The 22,501-nt window shown below is 39.3% G+C and overlaps 5 protein-coding genes and 1 long non-coding RNA gene across 7 annotated transcripts; 3 read left to right on the top strand and 3 right to left on the bottom strand.

Moving 5' to 3' along the window:
• The first annotated feature begins 463 nt into the window (after positions 1–463).
• LOC135076182 (BRISC complex subunit FAM175B-like) lies at positions 464–3,303 on the top strand. Its single transcript, XM_063970654.1, has 3 exons — positions 464–721; positions 791–1,768; positions 1,873–3,303. Exons 1-3 carry the CDS (start codon positions 638–640, stop codon positions 1,999–2,001), a joined length of 1,191 nt encoding a protein of 396 aa, XP_063826724.1. The 5' UTR covers positions 464–637; the 3' UTR covers positions 2,002–3,303.
• LOC135076183 (uncharacterized) lies at positions 3,295–6,000 on the bottom strand. Its single transcript, XR_010258202.1, has 2 exons — positions 5,922–6,000; positions 3,295–5,010 (listed from the first exon to the last, which is right to left on the bottom strand). It is a non-coding gene; the product is annotated as an uncharacterized LOC135076183 (long non-coding RNA).
• A 1,270-nt stretch (positions 6,001–7,270) lies between these two features.
• On the bottom strand, positions 7,271–12,673 carry LOC135075864 (uncharacterized). 2 transcript variants are annotated; one of them, XM_063970323.1, is made up of 9 exons: positions 12,516–12,673; positions 12,293–12,436; positions 11,987–12,099; positions 11,683–11,904; positions 10,849–10,976; positions 10,357–10,492; positions 10,115–10,238; positions 8,568–9,895; positions 7,271–7,399 (listed from the first exon to the last, which is right to left on the bottom strand). In XM_063970323.1, exons 1-8 carry the CDS (start codon positions 12,609–12,611, stop codon positions 9,521–9,523), a joined length of 1,338 nt encoding a protein of 445 aa, XP_063826393.1. In that variant the 5' UTR covers positions 12,612–12,673; the 3' UTR covers positions 7,271–7,399; positions 8,568–9,520. The 2 variants fall into 2 exon arrangements, with proteins under 2 accessions (XP_063826393.1, XP_063826394.1); XM_063970324.1 differs by having other exon boundaries at positions 7,272–7,399; positions 8,870–9,895.
• A 1,376-nt stretch (positions 12,674–14,049) lies between these two features.
• Positions 14,050–15,418, top strand: LOC135076181 (ATP synthase subunit s, mitochondrial). Its single transcript, XM_063970653.1, has 4 exons — positions 14,050–14,149; positions 14,360–14,654; positions 14,921–15,202; positions 15,287–15,418. Exons 1-4 carry the CDS (start codon positions 14,120–14,122, stop codon positions 15,313–15,315), a joined length of 636 nt encoding a protein of 211 aa, XP_063826723.1. The 5' UTR covers positions 14,050–14,119; the 3' UTR covers positions 15,316–15,418.
• LOC135076180 (dihydroorotate dehydrogenase (quinone), mitochondrial) lies at positions 15,311–17,277 on the bottom strand. Its single transcript, XM_063970651.1, has 5 exons — positions 17,146–17,277; positions 16,801–17,010; positions 16,302–16,696; positions 15,889–16,223; positions 15,311–15,810 (listed from the first exon to the last, which is right to left on the bottom strand). Exons 1-5 carry the CDS (start codon positions 17,167–17,169, stop codon positions 15,602–15,604), a joined length of 1,173 nt encoding a protein of 390 aa, XP_063826721.1. The 5' UTR covers positions 17,170–17,277; the 3' UTR covers positions 15,311–15,601.
• A 737-nt stretch (positions 17,278–18,014) lies between these two features.
• On the top strand, positions 18,015–22,354 carry LOC135076179 (ras-related protein Rab-4B). The gene is made up of 4 exons (XM_063970650.1): positions 18,015–18,187; positions 18,268–18,348; positions 18,662–18,994; positions 19,304–22,354. The coding sequence occupies exons 1-4, from the start codon at positions 18,172–18,174 to the stop codon at positions 19,516–19,518; spliced, it is 645 nt and encodes a 214-aa protein (XP_063826720.1). The 5' UTR covers positions 18,015–18,171; the 3' UTR covers positions 19,519–22,354.
• Positions 22,355–22,501: the final 147 nt, after the last annotated feature.

The raw sequence follows: 22,501 nt of genomic DNA, 5'->3' as shown, positions 1-22,501 counted from the left end.
CATAGACATTATTTAAACAGCTACTCTTTAGTTTTCAACTTTTTCTAAATAATTAATTTCCCTGCACTTGATTTAATGAGATAATACATTACTGAGACCTTACACCTGCAGACGTCTTGAGAAAATTTATGAAGCGATATTACATTGTTTTAACCATGTTTTAACATCTGCCTACACGTCCACGTCATATAAAATCTACCATCATTGATGCACATTAAAAGCATAAATAGAAAATATACAACAAAATACTACTTTAAATCTTCCTTAATCAGAGTTTAAACCTACTGCTGAAGTTCAGTGAACACTTAACAACTTTCCCGCTAAGAAAGAAGCCGATGTTTGCGTAGGATATTGGCTAACTATTTGAAGTAGTGAGTAATGAATTTATCAATAAAAATATGCAATACGATCGCTGTCATTGATGATTTGTTGTCATTTCTTTCATTCGTTCGTGTTCGGTTCATCATTCATCGTCTAAACGTCAATTTTGTTGCAAACATGAAAGTAATCGCAAAGAAATTGCTGAATTATATTGCCCAAACTGTGTGTTAGCATTTTACGTACGTTTTATTAGATTTTGTGTATGCTGCTGCTGATAGAATCTATTTGTTTATGAATTAATTCATGTATTATTGTAATGGCTTACACTGAGAAGGTGTCCCTTAGTGGAACCGCGCTGTCGTTTTTGCTATACGAATGCGTGAATTCCGTCAATAGTCAGGTAAATCTACATAATAATGTTAATTTATTTAAAAAAAAATTGCCTATTTACACTTTTTATCATTTTCAGGAGGGGTTTCTTATTGGAGATGTGACCTCAGTAATAACTAACCATATATCAGATTCACAAAGTGATAATGCTCGCCTGGACACTCAAATAGTAATCCGAACAGTATTACCATTACCTTCAGTTGCTCTATTTTATTTACCTACAGGAAGGATAAAAGAGGATGTCTTATCTGGACTATTATCTGACAACGCTAGTGAGATTGTAGGGTGGTACAAATATAGAAAAAATACGAACATAAAACCAACTTTTAGAGACAAATTAATATCAAAAGGTTTGCAAAAATACTTTGAAAAGTACCATGGAAAAAAAAATTTTGTTACATGCAATTTGTCCAACAAAATGTCATCAACGGGATCAACACATACATTTACATACCGATTTGGCAAAATAAATTGCTTTGACATGTATGAGTATATTGAAGATGTGACAGCTAACCTGGGAGAAAAGCTCACTGGTTATAAGAAAGCTAATCGAATTTCAGCAAATAGTGTCTTCAATAAAATCATTAATGAAAGTAATGTTCAAAGCAAGAACACTAGTGATGCTATTTTCCGTATTCAAGAAGCTGTTGATGTGAGACTAATGAAAGAAGCTAAGTTAGCTGCAAAAAATGAAAGTACAATTAGAGAGTTGGAAGCTGAAATAAGACAAATGAGTGCTATTTTGTCTGAAAAACAATCTATAGATCTTCAAGCTGAATATATCAAGTTGGTTGAAGAGAAATTTGTGACAAGAGAAGTTGAAATGGCAGAAGCTTGTGTAAAAGCTTTAGAAACTGCACCTGATGTAGATATTTTAAATGTCCCAAATATTCTTATGAATAGCAATCATCAATCGGTCTGTGAAAATTCAGTTCTGTTGGCTGAAGATGACTCAAATGACCGAAGTCCTAGCCCTGTTCTGCCTTCAACTTCCACTAAACCAGTTTTAAATTATGCTGCAGCATTAAAAAATAAATCCGAAATACCATCAACAAGTGTAAGTATTTTTTTAATTGATCTTAAGCTAAAAAGTGTAACTTCCAAAATGGTAAAAAATAAATAAAAATTTAACAAGACTCAATAAAGTTTCTTTTTTTACAGAAAGCAAATGTCTTTGATGAAGATCTAATCACTTTCGATGTTGAAGACAAACATATGAAGAGTCCTATCCTTGTAATAAATGATGATGTCAAGGTAAAATGTTTGGGTGACAGTTCACCTGAATACTGACAAGTGCCTTAAATTGTGGAATAATTATTTGTTACCATATTAAGTTAAAACATAATTGTATTACCATTTTTTTTATAAATACTCATTCTTACATTGTTACTTAATAGGAATATTTTTTTCATATTTACAACCATAAAAGAACTGCAGATATTATAATCAGTGCTACATTTCAGTATAATATAAACAGAAAATTATTTAATCTTTCATAATAAAGTCGTCTTCAAGTGAATGCACCCTATTTTGAGCAGAATGTAATTTCCAATCTCATGTAAAGGTCAGGCTGCATTTGATCGGCTGAACGGTACTTACTATACAACGACGCTTACTGCGCCGCCGGCCACCCTACAAATTTTAAAAATAGTATCTTGACGGTACGGACTTGTGTGCGCACAAATGCGGCTCGACTTTAAATCCACTGGGTGTGTTTACAATTTTGTATATTGTGTAATTATTTCATTTGTTTTCTTCACCCATAACATAATTACTATTATGAACTGTCCAGTTAAATGAAAGATCGTACAAATTTGGTTTCTCATAGATTTATTCTAGGTATGTTTTGGGTTCAATTCTTTTTAACTTTTGACTGAGACAAGGGTTGACAAAATAATAAAAAGCTCAACTATTAAAATTACCCAATATTTGAGATGGTAATTTAGATACTGCCCCTAAAAATGCTCTACCTCTAACTTATCTCCCCCTATTAAAATACCCGCGCTTACCTCAAGGATTGCTTATGGATTTTGTAATTAAAAAAAAAGTGGTAATAAAGTAATGGCGCATAACTGAGTAGGTTCCTGCAGTAGTGGAGCAGTAAGGAGGTGACATATCTAACAGAACTGTCAAGGCATATAATTATGTCAGTGGGTCTACTAGATAGCATGCACTGGCATGCACATTTTAAGCGCAAACCAGTCGAAAGTGGTCGTAAGGCCTATTTTTGTATGGAGTTAAGACGGATTCGATTTTCGATTCGATCAAAAAGTGCAACTTGTCTAGGGGGGCAGAAGTCCTCATTGACATAACAAAACCACGGCCGCACTGCCAGGAACTCACTCCGCTATGCCCCATAACTGTAGGGATATTACTGAATTGTATACTGATACAGGATTTAATATTTTTGTCATCAGTTTCTTGTAGAATTCTATAATGGGGTAATCAAATCAATATAAAATATCTTGTACAGAATATTTTTATAATAGTAAATAAGCATTATTTCATTCATAATACTTAAAAGAAAAGTTTTCTTTAATATGTAGAAACAAATTACGTTTTGGGTTAAATAAAACCACTATAAACTTTAAAGGGTGTTTTATTATTTTTCATGAAAAACCAATAAAATATTTTGAACAAAAGTATAATTTTAACACAACAACATAACTATAAATTAAATGCATAACAAATAAATTCGGTTTACATGCCTGAATGAAGCGACCATTCGGACATTACATAGGCTTAATAATTTAGCAAAAGACTTCAAAAGGACTACAAATTGCTAGTCCATTAAAATAATACATAAAAAGATTATGTACCACTTACATACAAGTTTGTCATAAAACTGGCATTATATCTTGGAATTAAAAGATCCCTTTATTTATCTTCACTTCTTTTACTAAGGATTATGCTTAGTGACTAATTTGGCAATAATAAATCGGCACAGCTGGGTCTATCTATTCTACAATAACAGACTAGGTTGTATGTGTAATATTACTTTAAATAGGTAGATGAACGGGATAAGGGCCAATAAAGTTTCTCATTCCACCGAAGTTTCACAAAACTGATTGCCGCGTCCATATTCTTGTCATTTAAGTTCGAAGTCATTTGGGTATAGCAAAGATGATCGCGGAAACCAGTTTTAGACTTCTATCTATCTATTCCTTACTCTACTGATAATTCGGTTGGCGAAATTCACGTCAACCAATTGCAGTTTTAATAATACTATCAAGCTGTTATATTTTAACGTTGGAAATAATAAATGGAAAAATCTACAAATACAGTGGAATGGGAGTAAATAGCTTCCTATCATACTACAGGATAAGCGGATAACTGAATCGGTTCCTGCCATAATAGAGCGGTGTCCGTTGTAACGTCAACGAGATTTCAGTCCCCTAGACAAGTTACAAACTGTGACAGTTGTAATTCTAAAATCGCGGTCCGTGAACTGATTTCGGAACTGCCTGAACTGTCACATTTTGTATAGATGAACTACACTGAAATGTCCCACCGACGACATTGACAGCAGGGCGCCACCATCTTCGTGCAACTATATGGTTTCCACCGTGGCAAAAGTCGGAACTAGCGATCCGCTATTGACGGTGGCCCCCCTGTCAGTGTCAAATAAAGGACAGTTCAGTGTAGTTCATCTATAGTCGTTAGGGGGCAGATGTGCGTCAATACCGTGACATCTTTGTTACTACGTCACATAATAATATAATCCTCTCCACTACCGCAGGTACCGAATCAAGAGCCAAAGCACACGATGCGTTACGGCGCTACACCGCAAAGATTTAGCCGTATCGCGTGGCGCGGCCCGCTACAAATATTTCTGTTAGTTTTTTTTAAAGATTATTAGTAATTTGTTATTACTCAAGCACAAATTAGTAATAGTCCCCTCGTACTAAGCTAAATATGTTTGTATCACGATTGAGCTCACCACAATAGTCAAGCGGCGGCGGGGACCAACCCGCGTTCCCCGGAACACGAGTCGGCTAAGTCCGACCCCTTCACCGTTCGGTCGGCTATCGTGGCTACGCAACGCCGCCGCAACGCATCGTGTGCTTTTGCTCTCAGTTATGATCCCTATAATCTTAAATACAACGACTTATAGTTACAATCTAGAGAAGATCAGCCGCGACAGCAGGGTTGTCTCCCGCCAGCTCGTGGACGGAGTGCGCGAGCCGCCTCGCTTGCTGCACGGCCGTCGACGCGGGAAGCAGCCCTAAGTGGACGCAGATGAGTTCCTTCATGCTGACTCCTTGGCTGTCCGTGGGAAACGCTTGTTCCGTGAGTTGCCTGTAAGATGATGATAATAGCGTTACGTTTTTAGCATCAATACCTAAAACGTTTTACATAATAAATTAGACGTTGATGGGGCGTGGTGACCTTTTGCTGTAATACTGGTATTATAATTCAAAACAATGACAGTAGCAGTGCCGGATTTAGGCCTCGGGGCCGAGAGGCCTCGGGGCCGAGAGGCCTCGGGGCAACAAAGGAGTGGAGGCCCCCTGGCCTCAAGTTATTTTCCAAATAAAATGGATTTCTTTTAGTCGAGTTTTCCAATAAATAACCGGAAACAAGATTATCTGGTCTTTTTTCGAAGTCTCTATTGGGCAGTAGCCCCGGGGCTGCCCTCACTTAAGCCGAACGTCCATCGCCGGCTGAACTAAGTTAGTTTAGCTTAGCCCGCATAGTTGAGCCAGTTTTTCATACATGTGCGTCCATCGCAAACTATGCCAGCTAAACTACGTGAAATGCCCCAGCTAAGTGGAACTAACTTAGCTCGGTTAACTCGACGTTCTAGCACAAACTGACCATCACTAACGTAGTTTTAGCTTATTTATTGGGGGACGGACAACGTAGTTCTAGTTTAGTTTAGCTTAGTTCACTGAGTTTAGTTTTTATTTAGTTTAGCCGGCGGTGGACGCTCGGCTTTAAATTCGGTCCTAGTAGTATTTTCAATATTTATAAATAAAGTGAAAGCGTATCCTGAGGTAAGGGAAAAGTGCGGGGCTGACGTATAACGTAACACAACTGTCACGCCTCACGATATATGTACGTCTAAAATTGTGACATTTTAACAAGATTCGTAAGTGGTAACTACTGGTCACCTGTGGAAGGCGCCGCGGATGTGCCTACAGAGGTAGTGGTTACTAGTGGTCAGCTGTAAAAGGCGCCGCGGATGTCCCTACAGTGTTAGCGGTCACCTGTAGAAGGCGCCGCGGATGTCCCCCGGCGGCGGCAGCGCGCGCACGGCGGCGGGGTGCGGGGCCCGCGCGGGGCGCACGGCCGCGCCGCGCCGCTCCCACCGCGCCCGCAGCGCGCGTGTAGTGTGTAGTGTAGTGTCACCTGTAGAAGGCGCCGCGGATGTCCCCCGGCGGCGGCAGCGCGCGCACGGCGGCGGGGTGCGGGGCCCGCGCGGGGCGCACGGCCGCGCCGCGCCGCTCCCACCGCGCCCGCAGCGCGCGTGTAGTGTGTAGTGTAGTGTCACCTGTAGAAGGCGCCGCGGATGTCCCCCGGCGGCGGCAGCGCGCGCACGGCGGCGGGGTGCGGGGCCCGCGCGGGGCGCACGGCCGCGCCGCGCCGCTCCCACCGCGCCCGCAGCGCGCGTGTAGTGTGTAGTGTAGTGTCACCTGTAGAAGGCGCCGCGGATGTCCCCCGGCGGCGGCAGCGCGCGCACGGCGGCGGGGTGCGGGGCCCGCGCGGGGCGCACGGCCGCGCCGCGCCGCTCCCACCGCGCCCGCAGCGCGCGTGTAGTGTGTAGTGTAGTGTCACCTGTAGAAGGCGCCGCGGATGTCCCCCGGCGGCGGCAGCGCGCGCACGGCGGCGGGGTGCGGGGCCCGCGCGGGGCGCACGGCCGCGCCGCGCCGCTCCCACCGCGCCCGCAGCGCGCGTGTAGTGTGTAGTGTAGTGTCACCTGTAGAAGGCGCCGCGGATGTCCCCCGGCGGCGGCAGCGCGCGCACGGCGGCGGGGTGCGGGGCCCGCGCGGGGCGCACGGCCGCGCCGCGCCGCTCCCACCGCGCCCGCAGCGCGCGTGTAGTGTGTAGTGTAGTGTCACCTGTAGAAGGCGCCGCGGATGTCCCCCGGCGGCGGCAGCGCGCGCACGGCGGCGGGGTGCGGGGCCCGCGCGGGGCGCACGGCCGCGCCGCGCCGCTCCCACCGCGCCCGCAGCGCGCGTGTAGTGTGTAGTGTAGTGTCACCTGTAGAAGGCGCCGCGGATGTCCCCCGGCGGCGGCAGCGCGCGCACGGCGGCGGGGTGCGGGGCCCGCGCGGGGCGCACGGCCGCGCCGCGCCGCTCCCACCGCGCCCGCAGCGCGCGTGTAGTGTGTAGTGTAGTGTCACCTGTAGAAGGCGCCGCGGATGTCCCCCGGCGGCGGCAGCGCGCGCACGGCGGCGGGGTGCGGGGCCCGCGCGGGGCGCACGGCCGCGCCGCGCCGCTCCCACCGCGCCCGCAGCGCGCGTGTAGTGTGTAGTGTAGTGTCACCTGTAGAAGGCGCCGCGGATGTCCCCCGGCGGCGGCAGCGCGCGCACGGCGGCGGGGTGCGGGGCCCGCGCGGGGCGCACGGCCGCGCCGCGCCGCTCCCACCAGGCCACGCAGCACGCGTGTAGCGCGCCGCGCCGCCACGTCGCCGCCGTGTAGCCTTCCCGGATCACGGCGAAGCTGCGCGCTATTATTGCCCGCACCTAGGAATTTTTAATGATATCAGATTCCATCAAAAATAGTCCCTTCCTCCGACCCCCGACAAGGCAAATGACATTATATTCGCTTTTGTCGCTATCATTTGGATAGAAACGATTTCATGTCGATAAGACGTATTAAAAGTCTGCTAGCGCCGCCATGTCGCCGCCGTGTAGGTGTAGCCTTCCCGGATCACGGCGAAGCTGCGCGCTATTATTGCCCGCACCTGGGAATTTTTGATAATAAGATTTGTGTTCGTTCATAGATAGATACTCAATCAAAATCCCATATTATGAAAAATATCTAAAGTACGGTCACTGAACACATATAATTTCGTCCAATGACCCCGAGCTACCCATCCTTATCGCTCGCGCGTAAACCGCGTAATTAATTATATTTTATGTGCTTGGCGATCGGCCTTTATAAAAAATATTGTCGCTTCCTCTGAACAGAACTCCAACAAGGCAAACTACATTATATTCACATTTATTTATGAGTAGATATTTCAGCCAACACGATTTCATCTCGATAAGTATAATTGAGGTAAATAAGTACGCTGATCGAATACTTTACTTTTTACCAGACTGCGCCAGAGGGAGGGTTATGTTTTTAACTAATAAAAAGAATGTAACAAACATCAAAACAATAGCGTGTTAATTTCCAGTACATCTCGTTCATATCTAATCTCAAGCACCTTAGATAACAACAAGAGTTTCACTCACGGTCTCCGCTGAGAGCATGTCCACACAGTCGGCCATGTCGGGCGCCAGGAAACGGCCCGTGGCTCGGTCCACGTACACGAAGTGGACCAATCCCGGGAACTCCTCCACATACTTGTGCAGCGTCAGATAATAACAAGAGTAGAACACTCACGGTCTCCGCTGAGAGCATGTCCACACAGTCGGCCATGTCGGGCGCCAGGAAACGGCCCGTGGCTCGGTCCACGTACACGAAGTGAACTAGTCCAGGGAACTCCACCACATACTTGTGCAGCGTCAGATAACAACAAGAGTTTCACTCACGGTCTCCGCTGAGAGCATGTCCACACAGTCGGCCATGTCGGGCGCCAGGAAACGGCCCGTGGCTCGGTCCACGTACACGAAGTGGACCAGTCCCGGGAACTCCTCCACATACTTGTGCAGCGTTAGATAATAACAAGAGCAAAGCACTCACGGTCTCCGCTGACAGCATGTCCACACAGTCGGCCATATCGGGCGCCAGGAAGCGGCCCGTGGCTCGGTCCACGTACACGAAGTGAACCAGTCCAGGGAACTCCTCCACATACTTGTGCAGCGTCAGATAATAACAAGAGTAGAACACTCACGGTCTCCGCTGAGAGCATGTCCACACAGTCGGCCATGTCGGGCGCCAGGAAGCGGCCCGTGGCTCGGTCCACGTACACGAAGTGGACCAGTCCCGGGAACTCCTCCACATACTTGTGCAGCGTTAGATAATAACAAGAGTAGAACACTCACGGTCTCCGCTGAGAGCATGTCCACACAGTCGGCCATATCGGGCGCCAGGAAGCGGCCCGTGGCTCGGTCCACGTACACGAAGTGGACCAGTCCAGGGAACTCCTCCACATACTTGTGCAGCGTTAGGGAACCACTGTCCGCCTCGCCCGTGCCGAGCGAACCACCCACATTAAGCGAAATAATCGGATAAACATTGCATGATGGACGGACAATTGTCTCGTGAATTAAAATAAATTATATTTGTAACATGGTTGTTGCAAGATGAGATTTGACTGCAATACACATGATTTATAAAAAAAATGTTTATTGTTTACTCTGCGATCATATCAGTGTGTAAATAATGACTCACAGATATGTTGCAAACTAAATTCAGATAATAAAACTTCTACTATAAAAATTGTGCATCTCACGAAACAATTTAAATGAATGTCATGCATGATAATGATAAGCTAATTGGGTAAAAGCTAATTAAATCAAATCCAGTTACAACTACATTTAATAGCTTGTAATTAGCGTCATCACAGCACAAAAAAATGTTTAAAGAATTTAATTCTGTGTATGTCATTTTCATTTAGAACTTAAAGATAATTTTCTTATTTTTTTCATATTTACTACAATCATGCGCAAAGCAAACATTAATTCAATCACTTGCTATGTAGCAGGGATAACACCTACTATAAATATTATTAAACAACAAACAACATGCTCACAACAGAAATAAAAGTTGATCTTTTGAAAAGGATATGATCCAAGGCTGAAGTATCTCATCGCTTTCACTCGTAGAAACTCGACGTATGGCGCTAAAATGGTTCTTAAGTTCTTGAGCGCTTGGTCCAGTTTGAGGCTGGGGATGTCTGGCTTGAGGAGTTCGATGACGGCCTCTAGGGCGGTGTGCATGGCTGTGGCAGCAGTCTCGGGCGTCAGCGGCGTGGTCGTGGTGCAAGACTTGCGAAGCTCCAGCATGCGTGACGTCACGCGAGCGCAGAGGTTCGAGTGTGCTTTGTTTTTACGTAATGCGTCTGTTGTCTGCGGCAAACAAATGGTATTAGGTAGAAAATACTATGGCTGAGTTGCACCAACTTACTTTAGTTACGTAGTTTGACAGATATTTGACGTTTATCAAAGTTAAAGTAACATGGTGCAACTCAGCCTATGTCTCAGTTTTAAATTAAGACAAATCTTGTGTTGCATGAAAGTATCATCCCATTTTAAGCACCATGCAACTTCTTCAGAAATTCACTATACCTTTTTTAATGCAGCTTCCAAAGAGTCAAGGGTTGTTGGAAGTAATTCCAAATTTCTTTGTAACAAGAGTCTTCTTAAATTAGACAAAATTTGACTTGACATATGTACAGCAATGCCCACTTCCCTGCAAAATAAAAGGGACATTACACAATGTTACACCAAATTAAGGTAAATTTTAATATACTCTTTTATGTTAAAAGAGACTAAAAACATAAATTATAGCAGTATCCATTTTATTTTACCTTAAATCCATGTCAATGAGAGCTACAAAACTTATCCTAGGTGCCACTTCTGCAATGTGCATCGAGTATGGCGCGCATGGGCTGCATGTGGCACCAGCGCACAGATTCACAATGGCACTATTCTCCTCAGACAGCCCTGTCAAATAGTCATATTTAAATGCTAAGCGCGCTTTCACATAAGGGCGTTAAAAGCGCGACAGCAGCGCGGCAGCGGCGTTTTTATAATGTGAAGGCATGTATCCGGCCTAAATGTGAAAGCGCTCTAAGAGTACATAAGCACTTCTGGGAATAATATAATAAATCATTGCTACAGCACATTTTTCTAAGTCTGGTACTACTACATTTTACAGTATTTGAATAAAAAGCAAAGTTTGTTCTACTATTCAAATACAACTTTTACCCAGTTTTCAGAAAGTTGTTGAAATTTAAAAATAATAAAATCAAAAGTTTGTGCACTTTATTCACAACTATCATGTACACTCAATTACTTACAAGGCAAATGAATGGAATTGTGAGACCCATTTTCCCCAACATCAACATTAGTCCAATATTCCTGGGCAGCCACACACTGGTTACTCATCAGAATCAAATCAGGAGCAGACAAGTCCTCACTGCCACGGCTGGAATATATTTTCAAACAATTCAAATATTTCTCACCACCACTGTTAAGAAAAAATTGGTTTTCCAAGTTTTTTGGATCCCAAGTAGCTTGGATTAGTCTAATGAGGGAGGATATGGTGGAATAGAAAGGTTAGGTTTAGGTTAAAGTAAGCTGTAGTGTCAACAGGCAATCAAAACTACAGTATAGGATCAAGTGGATCTATTGGATAATACTAAAATAACTACAATATGTAACGGAAACACCGTCCGATCCATTAAGGTGTTAACAGGTATCGAGTTAAGATTCCATTTGTGTAATAATTTTTATAAAATATTATAAAAAAAATACCCCATGAAAAATAAATACAAAATTTACAAAAATAAAATAGCTTACATGGCAATCCGAACTGCAGTGTAGAGGGTACGCGGGAGGGGTAGAGATGCGCCGGCACGCGTAGCGACGTCATAAGGTCATGACCCCCAGCGTCTTAAAAAAAGCCGAGCGCCGACAGAGTGTTAACGCTTTTTGAAAATTTCCCCGTTGTAGGGTAAATCATTGCTAAACTTATTGACTTTAAAAATCGATAAAAAAGTTGTTTTTATTAATTACGTAATTTTGATACTTGTTTTGGTAATGTTGTTAAAGCTACTTTATGACCCTTTCGGATCGGACGGTGTTTTTGTTACATATTGTATAAAGGTTATTCTTATTTAATGTTTACCCACCTAGAGTAGAGAGCTAATATCTTGTCCCCTACATACAGCATCAGATGGTAGTGGTGGTGTGGTGAGCACTTGATGTCTTTGGCTGCAGCTTTTAGAGCATTAAGAGCCGCTCCTGTAGCACCACTCTCACCAATCATTCCACTGGCTCCAGGAATAGAATCACCCTTGGTTCTACAATCTAATAAGACTGATAGCCAGTCTTGATACACACAGGACTGTAAGCTGAAATTAAAAATAAATGAAAACTAAACACAGTAACATTAGGGATTAAAAATTAAAAAATCCTTTATAATAGAACACTTACAGGTTAATGTTTTGTCCACAAATATGTTGCACATAAGTTTTACAGTCCAGGAGCTCCCTATGAGCATCATCTACATCATCCTCGCTGATGATCATGAAGACATGGTCTAGCCACTGGGAAAAATATAAATAAATGACATTAAATAATTAGGGATATATCTTTAAAGAGCTTCAAGACATTGTTCTGATATCGGTCTAGCCACTGGGAAAAATATAGATAAATAACATAACATTAAATATTAACATTGTTCTGATATTACAGTAGTCTTCAAAGCAAAATATATTGTGTGTGTGTACAATAACCCACCTCATCGAAAACAATAGTAGTGTTGTCTTTGCACTGCATTGAAGAATAAGTATTCCCAAATTGTGCAGCCATGACGCGTTGAGATGTAATGATAGGAGACAGTAATTGGGACACATTGTAACTGTCCGATATGCCTTCAGTTTCCTATAAGAACAAACCAGTCATGACCAATCAAAATTTTATGAATAAGTATGTAATACCAAATTAAAACCAAATTAAAAACCTGTTCATTGAAACATTTCATGCGTTGTATGAAAGTATCATCCCATTTTGAAAACAATAAATCATTTACACTATCAAATATTAACGTTGCTTTCATTTTAAAAATTTATATCAGCAAAATATTAATATAATTTTACCAAATTTTACACAACGAAATTAAAATTTAATTGTATCCAAATCCAATCAATTTTTTGACGACTGAGTCGACTGACATTAGTGACATTTGACAGTTTTGACACTGTTGACAAATTGAGTTTTTTTTTTGGTTCGATTCTTCTCTCTGCAAAGACATGCCATATAGCCAAGTCTTCAGTTTCTTAGTTCGATCAACGAAAGTTGAGGCGAATGTAGTATTTGAGCACAAACAACCAGTTTCACTGCAATTTCATGCATGAAACTGCATTTACTTACCCACCAATCGTGGGAACGGAGCTATATGGGGGTCTTTACCCACTTTGGGTGGAGGGTGGAGTTTACCCACTTAACCGACGGACAGCAGCCGGAGCCAAAAGAGACGGAGCCGCGAGTATTGTCGTATTTTTGGCGTCGAACCTTAGACCAGGCATACGGCTAGGCAACGTAGTTGTGCAGGAGGATACAAGGAAGAGGGGCAGCCACATTAGGTAACACAGAGTCGTTCAGGAAAGTGCCAGGAAGAGGTGCAGCAACCGCAGTTAAGGAACGACTGGGACGAACAAGTATAAGCGAATCAAACTCGTGAGCCTCGACAGGGATACGCTGTTTAAGGCGACCCTTTACAAGGCTTGGGAGCCTACGGGTGACGAGCTATTGGACGTGGAGAGGGTCATTAATTATACACATATTTTCTACTTTGCCGAACATTTGAACGAGAACGGTTTGTTCAAAACATATGAATTTGGTCTTATTTAATGCAGGATTAAATGCCCTTTAACCGTCAGGAAGACCACTTTTCGATAGGGTAAGTCTTTTACGCGGTATAACCGGAAAACCGAAAAAGCGCCCCTTTCGGGGGCCCCCACCACTTAAGCACAAGTCCGTCGAAGTCGAAAACCTAGGAGAATCTTAATGGGCAATCAATGAAGCCATTAAAACAATTAAATCTTTTGTAGGAATTATTTCCGATTTAAAAGCTAATTCTACTGGCCTAATGTGCGCCTTTGATTGAGGGACATTCAGCGGCGCTGCTGACAGAGCCAGAGGTCAACTTTATTTTTATTCGTCCTTCTGTGACCTCATCCTTCCAGTGTTTGTATTGTACAAGAAGACGAGCCATACGTGCTCCCAACTTAATTGAAAGTCAAATAGAGGCGCTAACTTATGGATAAAAGCTGAACAAAAATATACAGAAACATTATTGTGATGTCTTTCTTTTTCAAACAGAGATTTAATTACTTAATGAACTTCCATGAACATTTATTTATTTACTTATTAATAAAAAATAAAGTTTCTAAATTAGTTTCTTGTAGTTCTTCTTTTTGCCGATTCCAAAATAACTTGGTAGCACTAAGTATCGTTGTCATGTTTAGTCTGTGGCTCTGTGCCACTTCCGGCAACAAATGACATGTATGTTGTTTGTTTTGATAAAAATTTGAGAAAATTTTACCAGTCAAAAATCTAGATAAAATGCTTTCTTCAACAGTTCTGCGGCACGTAGTAAGTAATTTTCATGATTACCATTCCGCTAGTTTATTTGCATATTTGGTAAATGGTCAATGGTCATAATTTGGGAATAGAGAAGACGGTGACTCATTTTTTACTTTCTGTTTATTGAATTATTTCACTTTCTAATCGATTAACTAATACAAATACTAAGCTACTAACAAGTTTGTGCCAAAGTTCAGCGTAACTATTTCTTTTTTTCAGAGCCATTCACGAAATACTGCGAAACTATTTGTACCTAGAAATAATCAAGTCCGAACTTTCTGGGAATATGTGAACATGATGTTTAATAAACCAGATCCCAAGCGTATAGAACAAGTTGGTCCGGATAGAGCGTGTGCAGAGTGGGTTTTAAGAAATGGTGGCAAAGTGGTTTGGGCAAACGGCAATACTCTTGCAGACTACAATGCCTTGCCACCTGAAGATCAGGGAGTGCCTAAACTGTTGGAAATAGATGGAACAGATTCATCTATTTCACACTATGGGTTTTCGCATTTAAGTAAGTTATATTACAAACTAGCTGACCCGGCGAACTTTGTTCCGCCTTAATGGCAATAAATAAGCAGACTTTTTTTAATTTCGAACGGGATACAAAGTATCCTATGTCCTTCTCCTGGCTCTAAACTACCTCCCTGACAATTTTCAGCTAAATCGGTTCAGCCGTTCTTGAGTTATAAGTGGTGTAACTAACACGACTTTCTTTTATATATATAGATATTTATCTGTTACTGTTTGTGACTTTTAAAAAAATTGTTATTTTTTTAGGTGGATGCGATCTCTTGCAAAAAATTATTCTCCACAATGACAACTATATTGATGATAGAGCTATGCAAGGTCTGTCACATGGCAAAGACACACTACTACATGTTCAGGTGTCTAAATGTCCCAGTGTCACTGATATTGGGTTGAAGGAGATAAAAGTGCTTGGCAAGCTGCAGTCTTTGGTGCTATTTGATTTGATTAGTGTTTCTAATCTTGAAGAATGCAAGAATTATTTAAAATCTCAGCTACCCAAATGCAATATAAAAGGTAACCAAGAGGATAAAGGTAACTTTAGATAAGTACTTTCAAAACAGCATTGTTACTTACAATAAAATTAAAAATAAAATGCATGTTATTTTTTTTTTTCAGGTAACCCAGAAATAAAAGAACCAGTCTGAGGTACAACATTTATTATTCATCTTTAATATGAAAAATATGTAAACAACTTTGGAGTTATGTTAATATAATTATTTATTCTATTCAAATAAATTATTGCAGTTACTATAATAGTTTGTACTATAAGATCTTCATTCTGTCTTATTAAATTAGTGAGTTTATCACACACATTTACTGTATTGGAATTGCATAATAATAATCTCCGCATTATACTTCCAGAATTTAGATGTTTGTGCAATTTCTATCTGGTTTTCTGTCAATCATAACTATTCAACTTATCTTAATCTATTATACTCCTTTGCCAACTGCTTCATTTACATTTTTATATCCATTTTTTGCAAGTAAATCAGCCAATTCAGTTTTGATTTTGGTCACCACTGAAGGCCCATGATATATTAGGGCTGTGTATATTTGTACTATGCTAGCACCTGCTAGAATTTTTTCAAAAGCATCTTGGCCATTGAATATTCCACCAACCCCTATTATAGGTATTTTTCCTAGAACAAAATAATAAATTAAATTAAAGTTTTGAACATTATGTATAAGGTAAAAATTAAACTTTATTTGTAACATACCTTTTGTTAATTTATACATATTTTTTATCATTTCAGTGGACTTATTTGACAACGGCTTTCCACTAAGACCACCTGTTTCATTTGAAAACTCTTTGTTTAAAAGAGATGACCTATCAATTGTTGTATTGGATATAATAAGCCCATCAACAGCACTCTCTTTTCTTGTGATAACAGACACAATATCTTTCATTTCCTCCGTGCTTAGGTCTGGAGCAAGTTTTAGTAGTAGCGGTGGTTTATTGCCAGATATTGATTGCCGAACTTTGTTTACTCCAGTTAGCAGTTCTTTGAGTTCTTCCTTATTTTGTAATGACCTTAATCCAGGAGTGTTGGGACTGAAAGAAATGCCAACATAATTACTTTACTGTACATTAAAAGTTATAACAAGTGCTCATAAAATTTAATAAGCTCACCTGCTAATATTTATAACAAAATAATCTGCAACATTGCTAAACTTCTTGATTCCTTGTACATAGTCCTCAGTGGCATTATCAGAAAGTTTATTTTTTCCTAGATTTATGCCTAGAAGTCCCTTTTCTAAGAGAGTCTTGTCTAAACTATTTAGTTTTTTCAATACTTCATCATGTCCTTCACTGTTAAATCCATATCTGTTGATTACAGCCTTGTCTTCAGGTAGTCGAAAAACTCTAGGTTTTGGATTTCCAGGTTGAGCTTCTGGTGTCACTGAACCAATTTCCACAACAGAAAAACCAATAGTTCTCAGTGGCAGCACAGCATCACCGTGTTTGTCGAATCCTGCTGCTATACCAATAGGGTTACTTAATTCGTATTGAAGAAATTTTGTACGCTGAAAAGAAAAGAAATTTTTTAATTAATAAATTAAACGTTCTAATACATAGCAACAAAGAATTAAATTAATTTTAAAACTAAAACCATATACACAAAACTTACTAGAATATTTGGATCTTCATAAGATTCACGAGGAAATAGACCATATTTTAAAGCCGATACACCAATTTTATGTGCCCATTCTGGATCTATAAACTGACTTGCAGGTTGAAGAACTTTGTCATAGTAACCATTAAAATCTTTCTTGAAGTAAATGCATTGATAAGCTACAGATCCACCTAGGGTCAGGTAGCATAGTGATTTTATCTTTTTCTGAAAATAGGTTCAGTGGTTCAGTAAGTAATTTTATTGTCAATAACCTAAAATATTTGATTATTCTCAAAAATTATTTGAAAATTGCCGCTTATGCCATTTTAGAAGAAGTCAACGAATATTGCAGATTCTCACCACAGCTTGTTTTTTGGAACTCATTTTTGATCTTAGTCTCCAAATTAGTTTAGATTCCTATTAAATTTAATCTCGCAGACTCCGAGACAACAAACATACCGAAGTTACCAAACCTGTGTACCAAACGAGGTACCTAGTGCTGCCCGAGTCTGCCTGACTGACATTACATATCGAGTATCGATACTCTCTCACTGTGGTGATCGAGTTAAATCAACTTTATATTATACCTACTATCATTACGTTGAGTCGATTAAGGTAAGTAATTTTATTGTTTTATAAAATTGACAACAAACCAACGTTTATTCTTGATATTAATGCAACATTTATTTAGTTAATGTGTTTTAATAGCTTATTGTTAACCACAACATATGGGAATGGACGGAAGCTTCTTCATCTAAACGCTTAATTATAAATATCTCGTTCATTATTTTGATATTTTTGATAGTTACCGATTATGTAATGCTATCGATAAAGAAGTTTATCAATAGTTCACTACAGCGCAATAACCGTCAAGCAAGCATATTATCCACAGATAATAACAAAAACATGCCACCTCAGAAAAAAAACTGTTATGAACATTGACGTATAAAACATGGACCGGGCATAACCATACAAAATAAACGTGCTTGATGGCTCGGTATAACTACATATTACACGATTTGGGGAATGAACATAGCCATGGCAAACAACATGGCAATATAGATGCAACAGTCCACGCATTTGAAGACTTCTCTCAGTCTGAGGCTGAGAGAAAATAATTGTCTTCTAATTCGTGGCTGTTCTATGATTATAAGCTCTTTGTGACTGGTGTGCTTTCTGTCTGAAGTGATCTATAACCAAAGCCGTAAAACTTCTTTTAAAAAAAAACTGAAGTCTGTCTGACTGACTGTCAGTCAGCTGTCAGAGGTTTTGTGTTGTTGTTTTGAGAAGAAAAAATTCTTGTAAAATAAAAAGCCAGGCAGTAAATTGGTAGACCTACACTACACATAATATCATCATTACGAATTATAATTCAAGTCGGCAAATATGTCGGAATCTTACGGTAAGATCATTTGTCTAATATTTGTTTGTAACGTTGAATTATGTAAAGGTTTTTTAGATTGTTCTTCCTCTTTCTTTCAGAATATCTGTTCAAGTTCCTAGTTATTGGAAGTGCTGGGACTGGAAAATCTAGTCTTCTGAATAATTTTATTGGGAACAAATGTAAGTAGGCCTACCTTTTTTCGTACCTAGCTTAATATTAAAAACCCAGTTTGGTTATGTTTGTAGTGTGTATCGACACGTCTGAAAACTTATCGTACCTATATCACTAAACACTCCAGTTTTCTCTAAAAGGTTCAAAGCAAATAGGGCAGCATAGAAACATTTGGTTGATGTAGTGAGAAGCTAAATATTTTTACAATACAAACTATCTGTATAGGTACACATAATTTATAATTCGTTAACCATAGATAACATTGTGTGATAACAGTTCACCTTCAAACACTAATTTGTAATTTATATTCAATACTTTCAGTTAAAGAAGACAGATGTCATACAATTGGTGTTGAATTTGGTTCCAAGATTGTCAATATTGGAGGTAAATCAACAAAACTGCAAATATGGGACACTGCTGGACAGGAAAGGTTCCGCTCAGTTACTCGATCTTATTACCGGGGTGCTGCTGGGGCCCTGCTTGTCTATGATATCACTTCGCGTGATTCATTCAATGCCTTGGCCAATTGGCTCCGTGACGCAAGAACTCTGGCTAGCCCGAATATAGTGATCTTGCTTGTTGGCAATAAGAAAGATTTGGAAGAATCAAGGGAAGTCACATTCACAGAAGCCAGCCAATTTGCTCAGGAAAATGGTGAGTTTATCATTTTCACAATCCTTATTCATCCTAATTTTTTTACATTTAGGATAAAAGTATCCATAAGTTTAAGTAGTAAATACCATGGGTTAAAACTCTTTTTAATTAAGTAAATTAATATTTAGATTCTATTTATTGTTTTGGTAATTTTGTTTTTTGGAAAAAACATGAATTATTATTTTTATGTTCTCATTTAAACACTGTTTATTTCTTCAAAAATATAATATTTTCTGTAATTTATAATTAAATAAATTATCAGTTGGTACATTCAGTACATTTTGTAAAATAAATTTTTAACAATTTCAGAGTTAATGTTCCTGGAAACAAGTGCTAAAACAGGAGAAAATGTGGAGGAAGCATTTTTGAAATGCTCCAAAACAATACTAGCCAAAATTGAAACTGGGGAGTTAGACCCTGAGAGGATTGGTTCCGGAATCCAGTATGGCACATGCACATCTAAGAAGTTAAGTGCACCGAAGAAACCTGCTCGGACACCCTCCGAGTGTGCTTGTCGTGTTTAGATCAGGTATGTCTCCTTTGTTAACCCGGAATATAATGGTCTGATTTATTGATTCTAAATCAAGAAATAAAAAAGGAGGGCTATGTGTAATAAGTAATATAATAATGTATGTCAATATTATATGTACTATGATTACAGGGCTACATCCATAATTTACTACAAATGAAAGTTTCAACACAAAAACCTGTGAAATCAGGTTTTAAGTGTTTTTGAAATCTTTTATAAAATATATTCCAAATCACCAATTTACTGAAACCAATTGAAAAATATTTTAATTCAAAATTTATGAATATTTGTTGATGATTTGTATCCACTGTAAGTGCACCTACAATACTACATATAGTACATAGTATAAAAAGTACCTATGTACTTTCTCAGGTTACCATCATGTTTAAATCAATGGTTATGAAAAATATGAATTTAGCAAGGCATTTTTGTATTTTTGCTACAGTTCCTGCCATAGACTGCTTTGATTATTTTATAATAATAAAAGAGCAAATATTTAGTTCAGACTTTACATTTATTATAAAAATAATTTATTACAATATTAAAAAAACGTAGTAAATTGTGGATGAATTAAGTAAGAGCAAATAAACTTGTGTTATATCACTATATTTTCAAATACATAGCAAAATATAAATTTTCATATTTGACTATTAGGTCCCATTCATATCTTAGGACGGGAGTTGGTGGCGGGAGTAGCGCACTTTAAATTGTAGCACGATTTATACTCGGCAATGGGTACCGTTACTGTACCCTATAATAAAATCACGTTTCGAAAACCTCGCTTTTGCTGCGAATATACGACAGCAGAAATAGAGTAGTGGACACCCTAGTCTAGTCCTTTTTTTAATTGTCAAAACGCGAATCTCCCTCTAAAAGACAATGCCGGAAATTGGCGCATTATTTTTTCGCACGGAAATCGACCACACCTTGTTTTTTATTACAAAATAGTGTAATAAACCAAACTTACTATGACATGTATCCTCTAAACTCAGTCTGAACTGAGTTACGAGCATTAGAAGTTTGATGATTTTACATACTAGATTTGCTTTTTGCGCGCAAGTTTTGTAAGAAATTGCAACAAAATAGTAACATTGTATGTGTAAACCAACAATACCATCCGTTATAGGCTCCAGCCATCAGTGCGGTGAGCAGAATCAGCGCAATAAAAGACGGCACATACGCACATATTATACTTACGTATATTCTAGTAGTACATTGAGTAATATTTATGTGTCGGGGTTTAAAATCGCGCCGTGAGTTCTTAGCCTAAATCGGACTAAACCATGCTTTTGGAGTGATGCCCCTTTTCGAACATCAATAAGGAATATTATAAACGCACCTTTATAGCTCGTATTGATTGACTGCGCTTCTAATGTGATCATAGCTTTGTCGGGAAATGCTTTGCCGACGTAAAAATAAGCCTTCGGTCAGTGGGTTTATGTGGGACTCCCTGCCAGAAGAGGGGGACCTACCTAGTCTACCCATTGAAACCCGATGGTGTCCACCGGAGCCCAATGAAACGGAGCTGCTAGTTATTGTTCTAACTTGGACATTCGTTCGCAGTCCCGTCTCAGTCTATGGCTCGCTCTCGAGTGAATCATGGCTAGATTGATTTTCCTTCCCCACCCGTGCCCGCCCTTACGATATGAGAAGCGCTTGTGATGCTAACATATTTATGAAAACCATCTAAAGTTTGGTTTTTCGCTTTAAATGTGATCTTATCTTGTTTTCTTTTCGACTGACTTTGACGATTTAGAGTTATAAGGATAACCTATACCTACTCATAAATTAGTGTGTAAATAATTTGAACAGTGATGATTAATTATTCTGATGTTTCATGTAACTAACATTATCATAAGATAAGATATTATAGAGATTATTGTTCATTTAATAAATTACCACCACCTTTATACATATTTATAAATAAAAAAAACGGTTAAATTATGTATTATGAATTTCAAACTTAAACATTTGTAAAATTATATTTTATGTAATAAAAGTATCTTGAAAAATAATTCTAAATACTTTCAGAAGTCTAATAATGTACTAAGAGGAAAGATATCTAGGGATGTAGGCCATGAATGAAACGTTCCCATCCCACGTGACCATTCTTTTAATGTTGACCCCAAAACTCAAACTGGCGAACCAACAAAAATGCGTGTTGATATTTATTTTCGCACAAAACTTTTGCATTCTTAACTGGTTATTCCTTGAAGATTAATAGCTATCTCCAAAATTCAACCTATAAATAAAATATGTCTTAAAAATCTATTCATAACGCATGGGCTTATGGTTCTTAAACATGCGATAGTTGATATATTTTTACGGCAAATTGCGATTCCTTCAGAGAATTTGTAAAGCAATAGGAAGGAACTTATTATTACGTCACTTGTTCATAAACTTGAAAGCCCAAAATTTAACTTTACACTTGATTCAATCATATTTAGTGCCGTAAGATTAAGAGTTCTATTTACTTGTTTAATTGTAGTAACAGAGTAACGATGCCGGGCGTTTTGAGTTTTGGTATTAATAATATTTCTGGTGAATGGTACCGTCCAAAATTATTTCAACGTCGGAACTTTCCTGAAAGAATAAGGACGTACGATATCTCACGTAGTCATCTTCATAGGAAGATGAAACAATTGTGTTTTATGGTACTAACAAAACATGTTTTATAAAATATTGCAAGGATAATCTAAAAATTAAAATTTATGGACACTGTTATTAGACGTAGTTAATTAGTGATATTTATTTTTCCTAGTTTTAAATACTGTATCTGATTTTCAACTGCACCATTTATTGTAATTTGACAATAAAACAAATGTAAGTAACCATTGTTTTATATATTTATTTTCGCATCCACTCGTAAATATACCTAATATCAAATTATTTTTCTTAAGATATAAGTAGTATTTACTGATAGTTTTAAAGATAATCTCTGTAGCCTAATTAACAATAAATTATTATTTATATGTAAA

The sequence above is a fragment of the Ostrinia nubilalis genome, chromosome 11, assembly GCF_963855985.1.
Source record: "Ostrinia nubilalis chromosome 11, ilOstNubi1.1, whole genome shotgun sequence".
Lineage (NCBI taxonomy): Eukaryota > Metazoa > Arthropoda > Insecta > Lepidoptera > Crambidae > Ostrinia > Ostrinia nubilalis.
Note: the sequence above shows the minus strand (reverse complement) of the source record. Positions and strands in the feature narration are given on the sequence as shown.

Excerpts from the sequence above, each read along its gene's own strand:
- LOC135076182 (XM_063970654.1), top strand. The coding sequence starts at position 638 with ATGGCTTACACTGAGAAGGTGTCCCTTAGTGGAACCGCGCTGTCGTTT. Across the intron at positions 722-790 it reads TGAATTCCGTCAATAGTCAG|GAGGGGTTTCTTATTGGAGA; the intron begins GTAAATCTACAT and ends TATCATTTTCAG. Across the intron at positions 1,769-1,872 it reads CCGAAATACCATCAACAAGT|AAAGCAAATGTCTTTGATGA; the intron begins GTAAGTATTTTT and ends CTTTTTTTACAG.
- LOC135075864 (XM_063970323.1), bottom strand. The coding sequence starts at position 12,611 with ATGAAAGCAACGTTAATATTTGATAGTGTAAATGATTTATTGTTTTCA. Across the intron at positions 10,977-11,682 it reads ATATTAGCTCTCTACTCTAG|CCGTGGCAGTGAGGACTTGT; the intron begins GTGGGTAAACAT and ends AATATATTCCAG. Across the intron at positions 10,493-10,848 it reads CAATTCCATTCATTTGCCTT|GGCTGTCTGAGGAGAATAGT; the intron begins GTAAGTAATTGA and ends ACTATTTGACAG.
- LOC135076181 (XM_063970653.1), top strand. The coding sequence starts at position 14,120 with ATGCTTTCTTCAACAGTTCTGCGGCACGTA. Across the intron at positions 14,150-14,359 it reads CAACAGTTCTGCGGCACGTA|AGCCATTCACGAAATACTGC; the intron begins GTAAGTAATTTT and ends TCTTTTTTTCAG. Across the intron at positions 15,203-15,286 it reads AGGTAACCAAGAGGATAAAG|GTAACCCAGAAATAAAAGAA; the intron begins GTAACTTTAGAT and ends TTTTTTTTTCAG.
- LOC135076180 (XM_063970651.1), bottom strand. The coding sequence starts at position 17,169 with ATGAGTTCCAAAAAACAAGCTGTG. Across the intron at positions 16,224-16,301 it reads TTTGTTATAAATATTAGCAG|TCCCAACACTCCTGGATTAA; the intron begins GTGAGCTTATTA and ends CATTTCTTTCAG. Across the intron at positions 15,811-15,888 it reads TATGTATAAATTAACAAAAG|GAAAAATACCTATAATAGGG; the intron begins GTATGTTACAAA and ends ATTTTGTTCTAG.
- LOC135076179 (XM_063970650.1), top strand. Across the intron at positions 18,349-18,661 it reads TAATTTTATTGGGAACAAAT|TTAAAGAAGACAGATGTCAT; the intron begins GTAAGTAGGCCT and ends CAATACTTTCAG. Across the intron at positions 18,995-19,303 it reads CCAATTTGCTCAGGAAAATG|AGTTAATGTTCCTGGAAACA; the intron begins GTGAGTTTATCA and ends TAACAATTTCAG.